The sequence below is a fragment of the Furipterus horrens genome, unplaced genomic scaffold, assembly GCF_987537825.1.
Source record: "Furipterus horrens unplaced genomic scaffold, mFurHor1.1.pri manual_scaffold_13, whole genome shotgun sequence".
Classification (NCBI taxonomy): Eukaryota; Metazoa; Chordata; class Mammalia; order Chiroptera; family Furipteridae; genus Furipterus; species Furipterus horrens.
The window spans coordinates 49,662,646-49,680,803 of NW_028327183.1; the positions used below are offsets into that span (position 1 = coordinate 49,662,646).

General features: G+C 41.5%; 1 protein-coding gene across 1 annotated transcript in view; it reads left to right on the forward strand.

The window, feature by feature from the left end:
• LOC149995118 (myosin-14-like) overlaps positions 1-10,728 on the forward strand; it is a 38,893-nt gene extending 28,165 nt beyond the window's left edge. The window contains exon 19 of the mRNA XM_090259125.1: positions 10,612-10,728. Within this exon, the coding sequence (XP_090115251.1) occupies positions 10,612-10,728 (117 nt within the window). The remainder of the gene's footprint in view (positions 1-10,611) is intronic.
• The last annotated feature ends 7,430 nt before the right edge of the window (positions 10,729-18,158 follow it).

Sequence of the window (18,158 nt, forward strand, 5' to 3'; positions counted from 1 at the left end):
TATTTTTCCCAGTTGTGAGAAGTGCGTCCTTTGGGTCCTCCTGGCATGGGTGGGCAGGTCCTACATGACAAACCCACTCTAACAGGCTAATTTCCCTCGATGTTTCACCTTCACTTAGTGCGCATCCCCTTTTGGTCCAACGGACCAAACTAACTGAGAATGCTTTCTAACCCCTCGAGCTACAACGTCAGGTCCAGAATCTCTGCTTAGTGGTCCTAAATTAATAAAGTCGGCCTGATCCACCTGGCCCAACTTTATGTTCATTCCACTAATATCCCTGAGCTTTTCTTTAGATAGGCCTATTCATATTTACTGTTTCTTCTTGCATCAATTTTATAGAAATTTGCCTATTTCATCTAAATTACGTAATTTGTTGGCGTATGGTTGTTCATAGTACTCATTTATACTTCTTTTTATTTTGGCAATGGCATTGGCGATGTTATTTCTTTTACTTCTGACTTAAGTAGTTCAAGTGTTTTCCCCTCCTTTATGCTTAGTTCATCTGGCTAAAGATTTGTGAATGTCGAGCTTTCAAAGGACCATCTTTTGCTTTCACTGATTTTCTCTATTGTTTTTTCTACTCCTATTTATTTCTACTCTAATCCTTATACATCCTTGTTTCTGCTCGCTTTGGGTTTACTTTGCTCTTCTTTTTCTGCTTTTCGAGGTGGAGAATTAGAGAAAGAATTTAAATTAACATAAGCATTTACAGTCATAACTTCCTTCCAAGCTCTGCTTTAGCTGTTCATCCCGTAAGTTTTGGTGTGCTGTGTTTCTGTTTTCGTCTGTCTCAAAGTGCTTTCAGTTTCTCTTATGATGTTTTTGACCCATTGGTGATTTAAGAGTGTGTTGTTTATTTTTCAGTTATTTGAGAATTTTCCAGCTTTCCTTCTGTTATTAATTTCTAATTTAATTCCCTAGTAGTCAGAAATGTGCTTTATAGGACTTCAGTTATTTAAAATTTAATGTAGCTTGCCTTATGGCCTACCAAATGGCTTATCCTGGGGAATTTTCCATTTGAGAACGGGGGAATGTGCATTTGAGAAGATGTATTCTGCCTGCTGAACACCTCTCTGTGCCTGTCTGTTAGGTCTGTTTGGTTTATAATGTTTTTCAGGTCTTCTATATCCTTGCGCATCTTCTCATTTTTCCTCTTTATTGAAAGAGGAATATTGAAGTCTCCGATAATTATTGTTGAATTGTGTATTTTTTTTTTTAGTGTTGTCAATTTTTGCTTCATGTGTTATGATCCTCTGTTAGGTTCATTATATATTTATAATGGTTATATCTTCTTGTTGGATTGACCTTTTCATTATAATAAGTTCCATTATAATGTGTAGCACTTTGCTTTAAAGTATGTTTGTTATTAGTACAGCCGTTGCCGTGCTCTTGTGGTTGCTCTTTGCGCGGTATATCTTTTTCCTCTTTTTACTTTAAACCTGTTTGTACCTTTGGGTCTAAAATGTAGCTCCTTTAGTCAGCATACAGTTAGGTCTTGTTTTTTATCCAGTCTTTCTCTCCTTTAATTGGACTGTTTAATCCTTTCACACATGGTACGCTTATTGATAGAGTTTAGGTCTGATATTTTGGTTTCCATGTCTCATATCATTTTTCTTCCTTTCTTCTTTACTGCTTTCTTTTTCATTAAGCAGATATTTTTATTGTGCTATGTTAATTCTTTTACTGGTTTTTTTAATCTATATTTTTTGAGACAGCTTCTTAGTAGCTTCTCTAGGTCTCCATTATAGATTTTACCAGACTCTACTTCAGATTTATAGTATCTCAGTTCCAGCAAAATGTAGAAATGTTGCACCTGTACAATTCTAGTCCCTACTCACTGTGTTTTGTGCTGTTGTTACATGTATATGTAGATGTATAATGTTTATGCTGCATGCCCATGCCCATCAGTACATTGTTATAATTATGACTTTTTATAGTTCTGTGTATTTTAGTGAAGCTGAGAGAATAGAGAAGAGCAAGTACTTTTATGGAGTTTGTTGTATTAATCCCTTTATTTAAGAATTTTGTTTTCTTTCTTTCTGTGAATTCAAATTGCCACCTGGTGTCCTCTCCGTGCTCCCTTGTCCCGCCCACTGTTACTGGGAAGTGTGCAGCTTTGTCCCCGCCTCCTGCTGTACACGGCTCTTTCTGTAGATTAGAGGTCCAAGAACACAAACACGCACGTATGATATATGTGTTATGTATGTTTAGATATACAACATGTAATAGATACATGGCCCTGGCTGGTTTAGCTCAGTGGATTGAGCGTCGGCCTGCGAGCTAAGTGTCGCTGGTTCGATCTTCCAGTCAGGGCACATCAGAGAAGGAAAACTCTGACTCCAAAAAACCTCCGCTGCCTTGCAGCATACCTCTTCAGGGGAAAGGCTAAGGGAGTAAACCCCGACAGAAAATCCGGAGCCGGAGTCCCTAAGGCGGTTTGACGTTGTAGTCAACACCGGCAACTCCTGCGGCGCACCTGAAGCCAAGCTGTATTGACTCCGTCTTTCCCTTGGATCCTTCAGCTGCGAAGAGAGGGGGGGTCTGCTGCATGGGCAACAGCAGACCCTCCATATCACCCTGCCCAGGCTCTGTAGCTTCAACACGGGAGGAGACAGATACCGTGTCACTCCCGAGTCGGACTGCACAGCCATTCTCGGCGGTGCAGATAGACTCTTAGGAAGCTACACCATCGTCTCTCGAGACGGACGGCTGCCGACGACGAATAGATACATGTTTAGATATATATATATAATTTATATCTTCACATGTGTTTAGATATCTACAGGATGGGGTAAAAGTAGGTTTACAGTTGTTTGTGTGGAAAATAATAGAATAATTAGTAAGTGATAATATGAGAATAAACTCTGTTTCATGTACTCAGAACTGTAAGTGTACTTTTGCCCTATCCTGTATATCAGTAATTGTTTTTAAGTCAGTTAAGAGAAGAAAGGACAAATGTGCATTAATATGGTATTTTGTAATTACATATGAAATTATTTTCATCAGAGCTCTTTGTTTTCTCTTGTGAATTGAACTACTGTATGGTGCCATTTGCTGATAGTTCGAAGAACTTCCTTCACAATTTCTTGTTCACTGGGTCTGCTAGAAGTTTCTGTTTGCCTTGTAATGTCCTAGTTTCTCCATTGATTTTGAAACATAGTTTTGCCGGATGTAATATTTTTAGCTGACAGCTTCTTTATTCAGCACTTTGAATATGGCCATCCCACTCCTTTGTGGTCACCATTGTTTCTGACTGGAAGTCAGTTTTTAAACTTATTGGGGTTCCCTTGTGTGCAAGGAATTATTTCTCTTTTGCTGCTTTCAAAATTTTCTCTTTCAACATTTTGACTATGATACATCTGAAGGTGAATTTCTTTGTGTTTTATCTTCTCTGGACTGACCTTGGTGAGCTTCTTGAATGTATAGACTAATGTTATAAAAAACATTTTGGGGAATGTATTCTGAGGCTCTGCCCAACTCATTATATGTTTATAATGGTTATATCTTCTGATCGGATTGACCTTTCTATTATAATATGTTTTATTTGATCTCTAGTAACATTTTTAAAAGTTCATTTTGTTTATTATTAGCATAGCCCCTGCAGCTCTCTTGTGTTTGTTATTTGCATAGTATATCTTTGTATTTGTATAGCATATAGATTGATGGGTGGTCGCATTTCTTCAGATACTTTTTCTTGTCCCTTCTCTCTCCTTCATCTGATGTTACCATTAAGCATAATGGTGACTCATATTTCTCAGAGGCTCCGTTTATATTTTTCTCTTCCTCTTTTTCTCTCTGTTGGCTGATTCTGTCTTCTGCCAGCTGAAATCTGCTTTTGCGCCCCTCTAGTAAATTTTTCGTTTTGTTTGTTTTGCTTTTCAACTCCAAACTTTTCATTTGGTCCTTTTAAATAATTTCTACCTCTATTGATATTTTCTATTTAATGTGACACTGCCATCATACCTTCCTTTGATTCTTTAAATGTTATATCCTTTTGTTAGTTTAACACATTTGTAATAATTATTTTTAAGTTTCTGTCCAGTCAACATCTGGCTGTCCTCAAAGGCAGTTTCTTTTGTCTGCTTTTATTCCTGTGTATAAATTACACTTTCACATTTCTGTGCATATCTTGCAAATTTTTTGCCGAAACTGGGCATTTATGACAACATAGAATTTTCTGCATTGCTTTTGAGTGTATATTGCTCCACAATTTGATCAGATTAAAGTCAGGCCTTTTGCAGAGGCAAGTTGCTGAAGCCAGTCTTTGAAGCTTGTTTCAAGCCCACGACAGTTCTGACCTGTCTCCCTGTCTTCCTTGAGTCTCTTTACTGAACTTCTAACTGATCCACCATTTTGCTCACTGCTATTCCAACGCTACACATCTTCTCTAACTGCCTCACAACAAAATCTTTACTGTCTATCAAAATGCTTTTTAGCTTGAACTTTTCCACTCTCTGTTGCAAGTAAAGTCAGACTTTTTAGGGAGATAAATGGAGCTCAGCTCTCCGTTCCTACAGCCTGCCTCCCCACTGAGCAGAACTTCTGCACTGCTGCTCTGGAGCTGGGGCCGGGGACAATGGCCCACTGCCCTTGGAGCGGTATCCTTGCTCCATGAGCACAACTCTGAGCATAGTGGCAATCTCTGGTTTTCTTGCCTTACTTCTTCAACCACAGAGCCTCCACCCTACAAGTGAGCTAGGCTCAGGGTGACCTGGGCCAAGTATTATTGGCCTGCTATGTCTAGGGTAGATTTTGCACCTTATGAGTGTGGGGGAGGCCCAGACCTCTGGGTTTGGGGGACACGAACTGCTGACAAGCTGCTCCTCCCAAGGGGTAACTATATCCCTAGACTGAAAATGGGGTGAGAGTGAGCCCTGTCTTCCCGGCAACATCTGCCCACAGTAGAACTTCTTTCACACTGTGCTGGTGGATGGACAGGGTGGAGAGAGCCAGGTAAGGAGTAGGTTGTGACTCAAATACCACTGGCTTACTGAGATTTAGTAGGTTTTCGTGAACAAATGTTTCTCCATTTGCTGTATGCCTTTAGAAAAATTCCCAGAGACTTTTTTTTTTTTTTTTTTTTTTTTTTTTGGTTTTTCAATTATAGTTGTCCCCTTTTCCCCCAATTTCTCTCCCCCACCCAGCCCACCCCCTCTCCCGCAATCATATCCCTCCCTGTTGTCTATGTCCATGAGTCTTTTATACAGGCTCTTTAATTAAACCCTTCCCTTACCTAGGACTTCCAACACTATGTTGAAAAGGAGTGGAGAGAGTGGACAACCTTGTCTCGTTCCTGAGTTCAGGGGGAATGCTTTCAGTTTTTGTCCATTGAGTATGATGTTGGCTTCAGGCTTCTCATATATAGCCTTAATTATGTTAAGATATGCTCCCTTTATTCCCATTTTGCTGAGTGTTTTCATCATAAATGGGTGTTGAACTTTATCAAATGCTTTTTCTGCATCTATTGATATGATCATGTGATTTTTGTCTTTCATTCTGTTTAGGTGATGTATTATATTTATTGATTTGCGAATATTAAACCGTCCTTGCATCCCTGGAATGAAGCCCACTTGATCATGATGTATGATCTTTTTGATGTGTTGCTGGATCCTGTTTGCCAATATTTTATTGAGGATTTTAGCATCGATGTTCATCAGTGATATTGGCCTGTAGTTTTCTTTCTTTGTTGTGTCTTGACCTGGTTTGGGGATTAGGATAATACTGGCTTCATAGAAAGAGTTTGGGATTTTCCCTTCTTCTTGGATTTTTTGGAACAGTTTGAGGAGGATAGGAGTTAGTTCTTCCCTGAATGTTTTGTAGAATTCGCCTGTGAAGCCATCCGGTCCAGGGCTTTTGTGTGCCGGGAGATTTTGGATTACTGTTTCAATTTCCTTCTTTGTTATTGGTCTGTTGAGACTTTCCACTTCTTCTTGATTCAGTTTTGGAAGGTTGTATGTTTCTAGAAATTTGTCCATTTCTTCTAGATTGTCAAATTTCTTGTCATACAGTTGTCTGAAGTATTTTCTAACTATCATTTGTATTTCTGAGGTATCAGTCGTGATTTCTCCTCTTTCATTTCTGATTTTGTTTATTTGTGTCTTCTCTCTTTTTTTCTTGATTAGACTGGCTAGAGGCTTGTCGATTTTGTTGATTTTTTCGAAGAACCAGCTCCTAGTTTCGTTGATCTTTTGGATTGTTTGTTTAGTCTCTATGTCATTTAGTTCTGCTCTGATCTTGATGATTTCATTCCTTCTTCTTGCCCTAGGCTTTGTTTGTTGTTGTTGTTCTAGTTCTTGTAGCATTGTGGTTAGGTTTTTTATTTGAGATTCTTCTAGCCTTTTCAGATATGCCTGTATTGCTATAAACTTCCCTCTCAGGACTGCTTTTGCTGTGTCCCACAGGTTTTGGGTTGTTGTGTGCTCATTATCATTAGTTTCTAGAAATTTCTTGATTGCTTCTTTGATATCATTGTTAACCCATTCATTATTTAATAGCATGTTATTCAATCTCCATGAGTTTGGGTGTCTTTGATTTTTTCCTCTGAGGTTGATTTCTAGTTTCAAGGCATTGTGATCTGAAAAGATGCTTGATATGATTTCAATTTTCTTGAATTTGTTGAGGCTTGTTTTGTGACCTATCATGTGGTCTATCTTTGAAAATGTCCCATGTGCACTTGAAAAGAATGTATATTTTGCTTCTTTGGGGTGAAAAGTTCTATATATATCAGTTAGATCCATGTGGTTTAGTGTGTTGTTCAATGCCTGTATATCCTTGGTGTTTCTTTGCTTTGATGATCTGTCTATTGTTGATAATGGAGTGTTGAAGTCCCCTACTATGAGTGTGTTGTTGTTGATATCCTTTTTGTGGTCTTCTAGTATTTGCTTTATGTATTTGGGTGCTCCTATGTTGGGTGCATATATGTTTATCAAAGTCATATCTTCTTGATGGATTGTTCCTTTAAGTATTATGAAATGTCCTTCTTTGTCTCTTTTTATTGTCCTTGCTTTGAAATCCATTTTGTCTGATATGAGAACTGCTACCCCGGCTTTTTTTTCCGGTCCGTTTGCTTGGAATATTTTTTTATATCCCTTTACTTTCAGTCTGTGTAAATCTTTTGTTTTGAGGTGTGTTTCTTGTAGACAGCAAATATGTGGGTCCTGTTTTCTTATCCATTCCGTTACCCTATGTCTTTTAATTGGAGCATTTAATCCATTTACATTTAAGGTTATTATTGACGTGTATTTATTCATTTCCCTTTGTACCTCTGTTCCTCTCCTCTCTTGTTTTTTCCTAGAACAGTCCCTTTAGCATCTCTTGCAATGCTGGTTTGGTGGAGATGTATTCTTTCAGTCTTCCTTTGTCTGAGAAACTCCTTATTTCACCTTCTATTTTGAATGAGAGCCTTGCTGGGTAGAGTATTCTTGGTTGTAGGCCTTTGTTTTTCATTGCTTGAAATATTTTTGACCATTCCCTTCTGGCTTGTAATGTTTCTGTTGAGAAATCAGTTGATAGCCTTATCGGAGCTCCCTTGTATGTTATTTGCTGCTTTTCTCTTGCTGCTTTTAGGATTCTCTCTTTGTCTTGGAATGTTGCCATTTTAACTAAGATGTGCCTTGGAGTGGGTTTTTGGGGGTTCCTCTTGATTGGAACTCTCAGTGCTTCTTGGACTTGCATAGCTTTTCCTCTCATCAGGTTCGGAAAACCCAGAGACTTTAGATTACTGTGTTTATAAATTTCACCGATAATGGTTATTCCCCTGGCGAGAGTGCTATGAGCTGAATCTGTCTCCTCCAAATCTATATACACTGAATCTTATCTCCCAAACACAGTGTTGTTAGTAGGTGGGGCCTTTGGGAGGTGACTGGGCGGAGCCCTGGGGGATGAGATGACTGCTCTATGAAAGGAGCCCCAGAGATACCCTTCAGCAAGCCCCCCACACCATGTGAGGGTACAACAAGAAGTCTGGGACCTGGTAGAGGTCCCTCATGACTATGCTGACAGCACAATCTTAGACTTCAGCCTTTCCAACTACGAGCAATAAATTTCTGTTGTTTTAAAGCTACCCAGTCAGTCGTATTTTGTTACAGCAGCCTGAACAGACTAAGACAGAGGAGGCGTGTGGAACTTCCCAAGCTGCCATTCTAGGAGTGCTGCTTGAATACTGCTGTGTTTCTGTGTTGACCTCCTGTCTAGGGATCTTGCTGAACCATCTCATTCATTCATTCATTTATTCATTCATTCATCTACTCATCAACTTAAATATTTGTTAGTTTAATTTCCTTTAGCTTTCTGTATAAATGAGCAGTGTCTCTCCAAAGCATAGCAACTCTTTCTGTTTTTTCAATCTTTGGCCTTCTTTAAAAAGATTTTATTTATTCTAAGAGGAGAAGGAAGAGAGGGAGACAGAAAAACATTGACATGAAAGAGAAACATCGATCAGTTGCCTCTCGCATGCTCCCCGACTGGGGACCAGGCCTGCAACCTAGGCATGTGCCCTGACCGGGAATCAAACCAACTGGTGGCCGTTCACCTTGTGGGACGATGCCCAACCAACTGACCAAAACTGGTCAGGGCAATCTTTTGCTTTTTTTTAAAAATCTTAGTGAATTGGGTAAGACCTTCCAAACTGTGGTCAACAGTAGTGGTTAAAATGTGTATCTTTGCTTTATTCCCTACCTTCTAAAATGTCTTCATTATGTAGTTTGTTTGCTATAGGTTTTTGAAAGATAAACTTCATATCCCTATCCTCTGAAGTTTTACTAAGAATGTGCTGACTTAAATAAAGTGATTTCTCATTATTTATTGAGATAACCATGACTTTTCTGTTTTAAATTTTGAAGTGGATTGATAGATGTTATAATGTTTAATAATCCTCCAATATCTGGGGTGAACTATTATGATGACTTATTTTTAAATATATGTTACATTCTGTTAGTCAGTGTTTTATATTTCTTTTCTTTACTTTTTTTTTGTATTTCTAAGTGAAATGGACCTACAATATTCTCTCCTTGTATTGTCCCAGTTTTGTTTTGACATCTAGATTATACATTTTTCCTTCTTCAACATTATTTTTTAAACTTTTTTATTGACTTTATTGAAGTGACATTGGTTGATAAAAGTACACAGCTTTCAGGTATACACTTCTGTAATACATCATCTGTATATGTGTTATGGCTTCACCACCCCAAGTCAAGTAAACAACCTTTTTATTATTATTTCTTATTAGGCAACTTGTATAATATAAGGGTTATTTGTTGTTTGAAGTTTTGATAATACACACCTGTAAGTCCCTCTGTGCCTGGCTTTTGTGTCTGGGTGTGAGTTTGGGGAGAAGGCTTTTTATTACGTTCTCGTTTTCTTAAATATTATTTGTCTGAATAAGTTTTCCATTCTTTCACATTAAAATTTTTTCATTTTTATACTTTTAAAACAACATACCCATTGCTTCTGGATTCTGACGTTTTCTGGTGTTTGTTCACTCATAATATTTCCTTAAAATTATTAAAACATCTCCTATGTCTGTAGTTATTTTTCCCTTTCTACTTACTGTAGTGTTTATTTACATCTTCTCTTTTCTCTTGAACATTCTTCCCAAAGTGCTATCTTAAGACCATTTTCTATGAGCCAACTTTTGGTTAGTTAACCGTCTATCCTTTTTGATTGCTTGTTTTGACCCTTATTTTATGATTTCCACTCTCTTTATTTCTAAAAAGTCCTCCATAATTCAGCCTCAACACTGATGAGTTCATTAGACTCTTTCATATGTAAACAGCTTCTGAGAAATGCTCCATGTTGAAGAAAAACACAAATGTTTTAAAATATGGAATGATAATAGTCCTTAGAGATCATCTCTTTCATTGAAGGCAGATATTTGATGTGCTTATTTTGAAAGCATTTTACCACGTTCAACTTCCCCCCACGGAGGCTGAAGTATCCCCAGCACTCCCACCACGGCTCTCCTCGCAGGCTCTACCAATGGACGGCGGGTACAAGGAAAGGGAGCCCTGCCGTCCGGGATTGTTTTCGTACTTAAAGTGAGGTTCTCGGGTCAACAGCATGAAAATCACCTGAGTTTGTTAGAGACGTGGAGCCTTGGGCCCCCTCCAGTGTTCTGATACTAAATCAGAATCTGTATTCTAACAGCATCCTCAGAGGCATCGCTTGCACATTCAAGTTTGACAAGCACTTGGTCTTACACTTTCATGTTACAAGTGAGAAAGTGAAGGGCTTGAGAGGTAAAGTCATTTACTCCAGATTATGCACAAGAAGAGGAGTTTCATAGGATAATGAGGGGGAGAGAGAGAGAGAGAGAGAGGAAACCAAGAGTGTGGGAAATGAGAAAGAAAAGCAAGAAGAGACGGGAAGGCAGTGCCCACCCACGCACAGTTCATCTAAGGCCGACCTTTGCGCTTGTGGAAGAGCGGGGAGACGTTGTAGCCACAATAGCAGAAGTTTGTCTAGTGCGCTTGGTGACAGATTCGAACGGCTGTAAGAAAACACACTCAGGATTCAGTGACCCTCAGGGTCTTTTCCTGGCTGTAAGAGTAGCAGTAGAAACGCTAGAAAATGGAAAGGTGTCCTGTGGCCCTGGGGTGCCCAGGTGTCCCACAGCCCTGGGACCAGCCGTCCTTTCATCGTGGTGCTGCCTCGGACCTCCCGCCGTCCGCGGGCCCCTGCGCTGGCTGTGTGAGCCGCGGCCTGGGGGACGCGCTCATAAATCTGCAGTGACCCTACGCTGTCCGCACACACAGCTCCTTTCCAGGAACATGCGGGGTTATTTATGGCCGCCCATAGACTTCTCTGTAAGGTTTCAGCCCAGATGCAGGAGATGCATGTTCTATTTCTGTTTGACATCCCATGTCAGGAGTGAGCCCTGGGAGAGGCGTAAGTAATTCAGCATTGTATACAGAGGGTGAAGTTACGTGGTTATATATCAACACCAGGCACTGGAAGTCCTTGGAAATCAGGAGAGTATAATTTTAGAATGAATGTAATGAAAATGTAAAAAAGCGATCCATTTTTCTCTTCTGCTTCTAAGATGTGCCAAAAAGTAATTGGAAGAATTTTTCCAGTGTGGATGAGTGCCTCATGCTGGAGCCACTCCTGCAGAGGATGCCGAGGTGGGACAGATGCATCCATCTCACCAGCCTTAACCTCTCTGCTGTTCCAAGACCAGACTTCTAGCTGCTTCTCAGGCGTCTTCCCAGGAAAGTCCTGCCAATAGCACCTCCGGTTCACCATGTTTGAAACTGACCTCATTATTTTCCTTCCGAGTTCCTCCTCCTCCTCTATTTCCTATCTAGGCTCCTGGCACATTCAGCTACCTGTTGCCCAGCCTCTAAGAAGGTGTCACCCTTGACTTCTCTCTTTCCTCCACTCCTTCTAGCCAAAGAGTGGCTAGTTCCCGACAATGCTGCCTCCAGACAGGTTTTCAGATCCACGCTCTTTCCGTTCCAGCCACAGCTCTCCTAATCCAGGCCTTCATCTTTCACGTGAATCACAGCAGTGACCTCCAAAGAGACTCCAGTCTCTGTCCATGCCGTTGCCAGGGTTATCTTCTGCAATTACCCAACAGACTGTATCTCTGCCTCCTCAGAGAGCTGCGTCTCCAGCAGAATGAAGGACACACTTCAGAGCATGGAAAACAGGCTTCCCTGTTTTCCCTGTTCAGTTTTACACCTTGTTTCTCTCTGCCTCCTGTCCTGCCCCCAGCTTACTAGATGAGGCTTCTGACCCTCCAGGTCTGAACAGAGGAGGGAGGAGAGGTGAGGGACAGGAAAGGGCTGGTGTGCCCGGTGTTCATGGAATCAAGTGTTGACTACTTTGGACTACAGCAAGTTAGTAGATGAGCAAAACTGACTTCACTTATTGGGGTACATTTGTGGGTTTCTCTGGGTCTGTACTGGGAATATTACATTTTCTCTGAGTGCCAGTTCTGTTTTTCTCCCTCTGCTCTTAGGAATCTAGGTCTGGCCACTCACCGCTGGTTGGGGTCATCAGGCCTCCTGGGGCAGATCTATCTCTTGGGCAGAATTTAAGCAGTTCTGCAAAGGGCCTTCCTCTCCTGTGGCTCATGTCTGATTCATTGGACACACTCATGCACGTTTGCCCTGGACAGAAGAGGACATGTCTACGTCTCTGGCGCAGACCATAGCAGCTCCTGTTTAGGAAGAGGCACCATTAGAGGGAGGTTGAAAGTTCTTGGTGTCCTTCAAACTCCAGGTAACGCAAGGGAAGGACTCCATATGGTTCCTTGATGTCCCGTCACTGGGCTTAGATGAAGACAGAATACATCTCCAGCACAGGGCTGGGAAGGGTGCTCACTGCTCATTAAATACTCTTACAAAGACAACTTTTCTCTGATTTCCAACTTCAATTCTTTTTAGCTGTTAGGTAGGTCAAGGTGAGCTATGGGTCACAGAATCATTCAGCTATATCCCGTGCAAGTCCGGCAGAATCGGCCGAACCCCTGACTTTGAAGCGTGGAAGGACTTGCTTCCAGTTACCATGGGCATCTTCTGGAATGCCAGCTCTTGGACCTCCAGCCACAGGACCATCAGTGTTTTTGCCCCGGAGTTGTTCCTCAGAGCAGTGAGGCTTCCATCCTTCCTAAGTGGAAATGATGCTGGTGGGGGGTTTCCTGGCGTGAACCGAAGTTTCTTGTACCCTAAAAGGACCTGGGAACTGCAGAGCACAGCTTTGGACTGGCTTAAGTACACAGCCTGTCTTTTTAGATTATTCAGCAGTGCCCAGAAAAATACAGATGTGCCAGGTTTGCCCACCCATGAATGGTCTACCTCCCACAAGGTTGCCACCTGGAATATCAAAGCAGAAGTGGAGATTTGTTTGAGATTTGAGGCCTAAGTGGGTGCAACAGAGAGCCAGGTGACAACGACACACCCCGTCATTCCACAGCTGGTTTGGGCAGTGAAGGGCCAGGCTCCGGGCTAAGCATTGAGGACACGATGATTAGCAGAAAACATAAAGACAGAACTAGCTCTTCTACATTCAAGAAAGGTGTGAGTTCCCCACCGCAACAATGAAAAGCTGCTATGATTTCTAGTATTTTCCAAACCAGAGCCAGTTAGTGATTGAGAGGCCAATCCAGGTATTAATATGCTTTTTGGATCTACATGATATTATAAGATAAACTGAATTAGTTGGTGATCTTTAGTAATTGAGCGCTTTTATGTAAAAATCTGTTTGGCTGGGTTCTCTTGCAAATCAGCAGGTCTGGCAAGACTGGGTCCTCAGTCCCTCAGAGCTACAGCTCACTGGGGCCCTGTGGTAGCTGCCCCATGGAGGGCGTATAGACCCTCCAGTCGGCCACAGTCCCCACCACCCCCTTTTATATATTCGCCAGCCTGCTTAACACATGTAGGTTTTCTCTCTGCCTCTGTAGAGGCTAAAATTTGGGCTCTACCTCTCAACTAGTCATTTTAAAATTGTTTTTAGTAAGAAGATGGTTTTTTTTTTGGTCTTAGAAAAAGAGCAATGAGCCTTGTACAACCCTTAGGATACAAACCACTGAAAGTCAGAGATGCTTTGGGTGAAGGCAGAGTCGCGCAGAGTCTCATAGACCCACCCCTTCACGTCCTCTGTGGGAACTTGGGAGCTCTGCAGGATGGCGTCTGAAAAGCCCCACCCCACACCCGGGGAGCCCGTCTCAACTCTGGCCCTGCGACTGCCTGCTGGTTCTGGCCCCATGCTGTAGCCCTGAGCAGCAGCCAGCTAGCCCTGTGACCCGCCCTGTTCCTTCTCCGGCCCTGCCCAGCCCTGTCTGGTGCTCAGCGCTCTCCTCGCTCTGGCCCTGAGCCCGGGGCGGAGTGGCCTCACGGCTGCTGTGGTCGGTGAAGAACTTGCAGAGAGACCTTTTCACAGAATGCTCTTCGGGTTTCCTGTCGCTTTTCATAGCACTATTGGATTTCACGGGACTTCGGTCACTGCCTAATGAATCTAGGCGAATGAGGCAAATAGGAATCAAATACTCACATGAAATGGAAACAATTCAGGAGGAGGGCCCTTGGTCTACATACGGAATAGTCCCATCCTCCAGTTTCTTAAATATTTTCAATTCTGTATCCCAAAGGGTGAGCACGTGGATAAAGAATGCAAGCTTGGAAGGTAAAAAAAAAATTGTCTCTCTTGTTCTTCAGATGTTTGGGGCCGAGGCCAACGTGAGGCCTCGTGTGTGGCTTGGGTTCAGATGGGGGCGCTAGTTTGCTCTGTACCTCAGTTCCTCGTCTGTCTTCCTCAGGGTCTGTCTCGGAAGGAACGGTTGCTTTTTTGTGCAAGATGACACCGTATGTGTGACTCCTCAGGTGGCCTGAGGCTAGCTCAGTGATCCCCTCCCCCCATCTTCATCATCCTCCCAGTTTGGCTTAAAGGCTGCAGGAGGGCAAAATTGTACGACTGCTTTGAAAAAGAGCCTGGAGTTTCTTATAAACATTCACCTACCCTATGAACAGCTGTTTACCCAAGTGAAAGAAAACCTAAGTCCATTCAAGGACCTGTCACAGCAGCCTTATGCAGAATGGCCCCAAACTGCAAATCACCCAAGTGTTCGCATGTAGCTGGGTTAACCGATGTGGTGTATCTATACCATGGAATACCGCTCAGCAGTGGAAACAGACAAACTGCAGACATGTGCAAGAACACGAGTGAATCAAAATCATTAGTCTAACCCAAAAGCCAGACCCAAAGACCAAATATTGTGCGATTCCATTTCACATAGCTTCTTTAAAGAAAAGCAAAACGAGAGGACAGAAGGCAAGGGGAGAGTGGGGAGGGGAGAGCCGACTACACCGGGGTATGGGGGAGCATTATGGGATGAAGTTCTGTAACGTTAACTTTCTCATTTAGGTCTGCGGTCCATTAAGAGTAAAATTTTGTGTATGGTGTGAGGTAAAGCTTGAATTTTTTTTTTTGCATGTCCAGTTGTTCCAGCATCACTTATGGAAAATTCTCATTTCCCCGTCAAATTCCATTTGCACCTTTATAAAAAAATCAACCGACCATATGTATATTTCTGTGGTGGTGATTATTTTAAAAATAATATATTTTAATCTAAGTTTGTAATTTGAAAAATTCTGAGTCTTTTTTCCTAGTTTCAGCCTCTGCCTTTTACATCACTGCTTCCTAGTCGTAATAACTAGTAATGGTGACTAGCTAATGCATATTAAACAGACCTGGCACCATTCTGAAGCTTTTATGTATAGGAACTAATATAATCCTCACTACTACCCTGTCAGGAATGTTTTGTGCTCTCCATTGTATAGATGAGGACCCTGAAGCTCCGTGACGTTCAATAATTTGCCCATGTTCCAAAACTAAAACCCAAGAGCTGGGACTTGGTTCCTGGCAGCCACTCGAGTCTATGCTGCTGAAATCCCACATGCCACCGCCTGTCTCTTCCCAGCTCCTGGCATATAGGAAGTACTTAACAAATACTACTTTGATGGAATTAGTGAATATAATTATAGTTACACCACTGCATTTTGATTGTTTACTGGTTTGTCATTACTACCTGATCATATGCTCCTCTTTTAGGGAAGAAAATGTGTCATTTAATTCTAAAACGTATGTAAGGCTTACCATTACTGTAAACGCTGTTCCGGATGGGAGGAATGCAAAGATCAGCGAACAGAAGAAGGGTGAGATGAATGAACACATTGGTTTCAACTGGGAGGTTTCATTCCCAGAATGGTTGACTTTACTCATAAAATCAGTCCTGTGATGTAGAGTCCCAAAGGGAATCCCACTGCTTGCTGTGTTTCCTGCTTTTCTGACTTCTTATTTGATCATCCATCACATGGGGCTAATAAAACCTGCCCTGTGCATTTCTTAGGCTTATTGAGAGGCCAAATTAATGCTGCCTATGAAAGAACTGAGGGAAATGTACAGAGCTAAGCAGATGCCAGAAGCTATTACCTTGACCTGAAACTTGGCCCAGATGGTGTGAGGCCAGCAGTGTGCTCTGCTCATGTGTCGTGGTCAGTGGCTCCTGTTTGGAGGTGTGGGGGCTGGAGAGCAAGACTAGGGATGGGGCACAGGCGCCGAAAGGGCAAAGGAATCTGGCCTGGAAAGTGGCCCAGTGGTTTTTTGCTGGCCACCTGAGCAGTGGCAGCTCATCAGCACACTTCGGTTCGTGGTCTGAATATAATGCCCACAGGTTGTAGTACTAGATGAAGATACGCATCAGGTGTCTCAGCGCCTGGTACGGCAATGGACAGACAAACGGCTTCAAAGCCTCCAATGGAAGACTGAACGGAGGCTTTAAAGTCCTTTGGGCTTTGGGGATAGGCATCAACTGTGTCACTACCGGCACGTTTTGATTAGAAATAATGTTAAAAAATGTTTATCTAAAGCCAAGAATACTCAACGGGGAAAGAATAGTTTCTTCAACAGATGGTGCTGGAAAACTAGACAGCCACATGTGCAAAAATGAAATTGTACCCCTGTCTTACACCACTCACAAAAATTAACTTGAAACACATTGAAGGCTTAAACTAAGATCTGATACCATAAAACTCCTAGAAGGAAACATAGAGGAAAGAAGCTCTTTGACACTGATTCTGCCAATGATTTTTTTGGACATGACACCAAAACCATAAGCAACCAAAGCAAAAATCAGCAAGTGTGACTCCATCAAACTAAAAAGATTCTGCACAGCAGAAGAAACCATCGACAAAATGAAAAGGCAACCTATGGAATAGGCAAAAATACTTGAAAACCATATACTGCGTAAGGGGTTAATAACCAAAAATATATAAAGAACACATACAATAACAACAAACACAAACATTTCAATTAAAGAATAGGCAGAGGATCTGAACAGACATTTTTCCAAAGAAGACATACAGATGGCTAACTGGTATGTGAAAAGATGCTCAACATCCCGAGTTATCAGGAAAGTGCAAATCAAGACCACAATGAGATGTCACCTCACACCTGTCAGAATGGCCATCACCAAAAAGAAAATAAATAAATGGTGGTAAGGATGTGGGGATAAGTGTTGGTAAGGATAAGTCTTGTTTTAGGGTGGGAATGTAAATTTATATAGCCACTGTCAAACATGCTACTGAAGTTGCTCAAAAAATTCAAAATACAACTACAGTATTCCCTTCCTTATTGCAGGTATTATGTTCTAGACCCCCCCGCCCCCGCGAAGTAGGAACCTTACATTTATTCTACACTCTTAAACCTATGTAACTTTAACAGCATATATATACACCACTGCAAAATCCCATGATATAGGAAAAAATCCGCGATAAATAATTAAAAATAATATTTTAAAAAATCTCGCGATACAGTGAACCACAATATAGAGAGGGACTACGGTATATGAATTAGCAACTCATTTCTGGGGACATATTTGAAGAAAATAAAACCACTACCTTGAAGAGGTATCTGTAGCCCATGTTCATTGCAGCATTCTTTGGAAGCAACCTGAGTGTTCTTTAATGCATAAATTGATAAGGAATATATGGTGTATATCTATGCAATGGAATATTATTCAGCTACAAGAAGGAAGAAAATACTGACATTTGCAACAGCATGGATGAACCCTCAAGGACATTACGCTAAGTGAGATGAGCCAGACAGAGAAAGAAAAATACCGAGTGGCGTCACTAATATGTGGGATCTAAAAACGTCAAACTTGTTGCAACAGAAAGTAGAACAGTGGTTCCCAGGGGCTGGGGGATGGGAAGATTGGGGAGATGTTGGTCAAAGGGCGCAGATTTGTGTGTAGAAGACGAATAGGTTCCGGACACCTAAGGCACAGCATAGTGATGATAATCAATAATATTGTATTATATACTTCAAAGTTGCTAGGAGACTAGATCTTAAATGTTAAATGTTCTCATGACAAGAAAGAAATGATAATTATGTGATGAGATAGAAATGTTAGCTAATGCTGTAGTGGTAATCATATTACAATATAGAAATAGAGCAATGTACACCTTAAACTTATATAATGTTGCATATCAATTATATCTCTAGATAAGGATCCATATTAATACAATTCTATTCCATAAATGTTTAGTGGACACCTACTATGTGCTTGACATTGTATTAAGTAGTACGGGGACCATAAAGATGGGCAAGACCCCAAGCATGTCCATCTGTAACAGGTGTGCCCCCTCCCCGTTAACTGA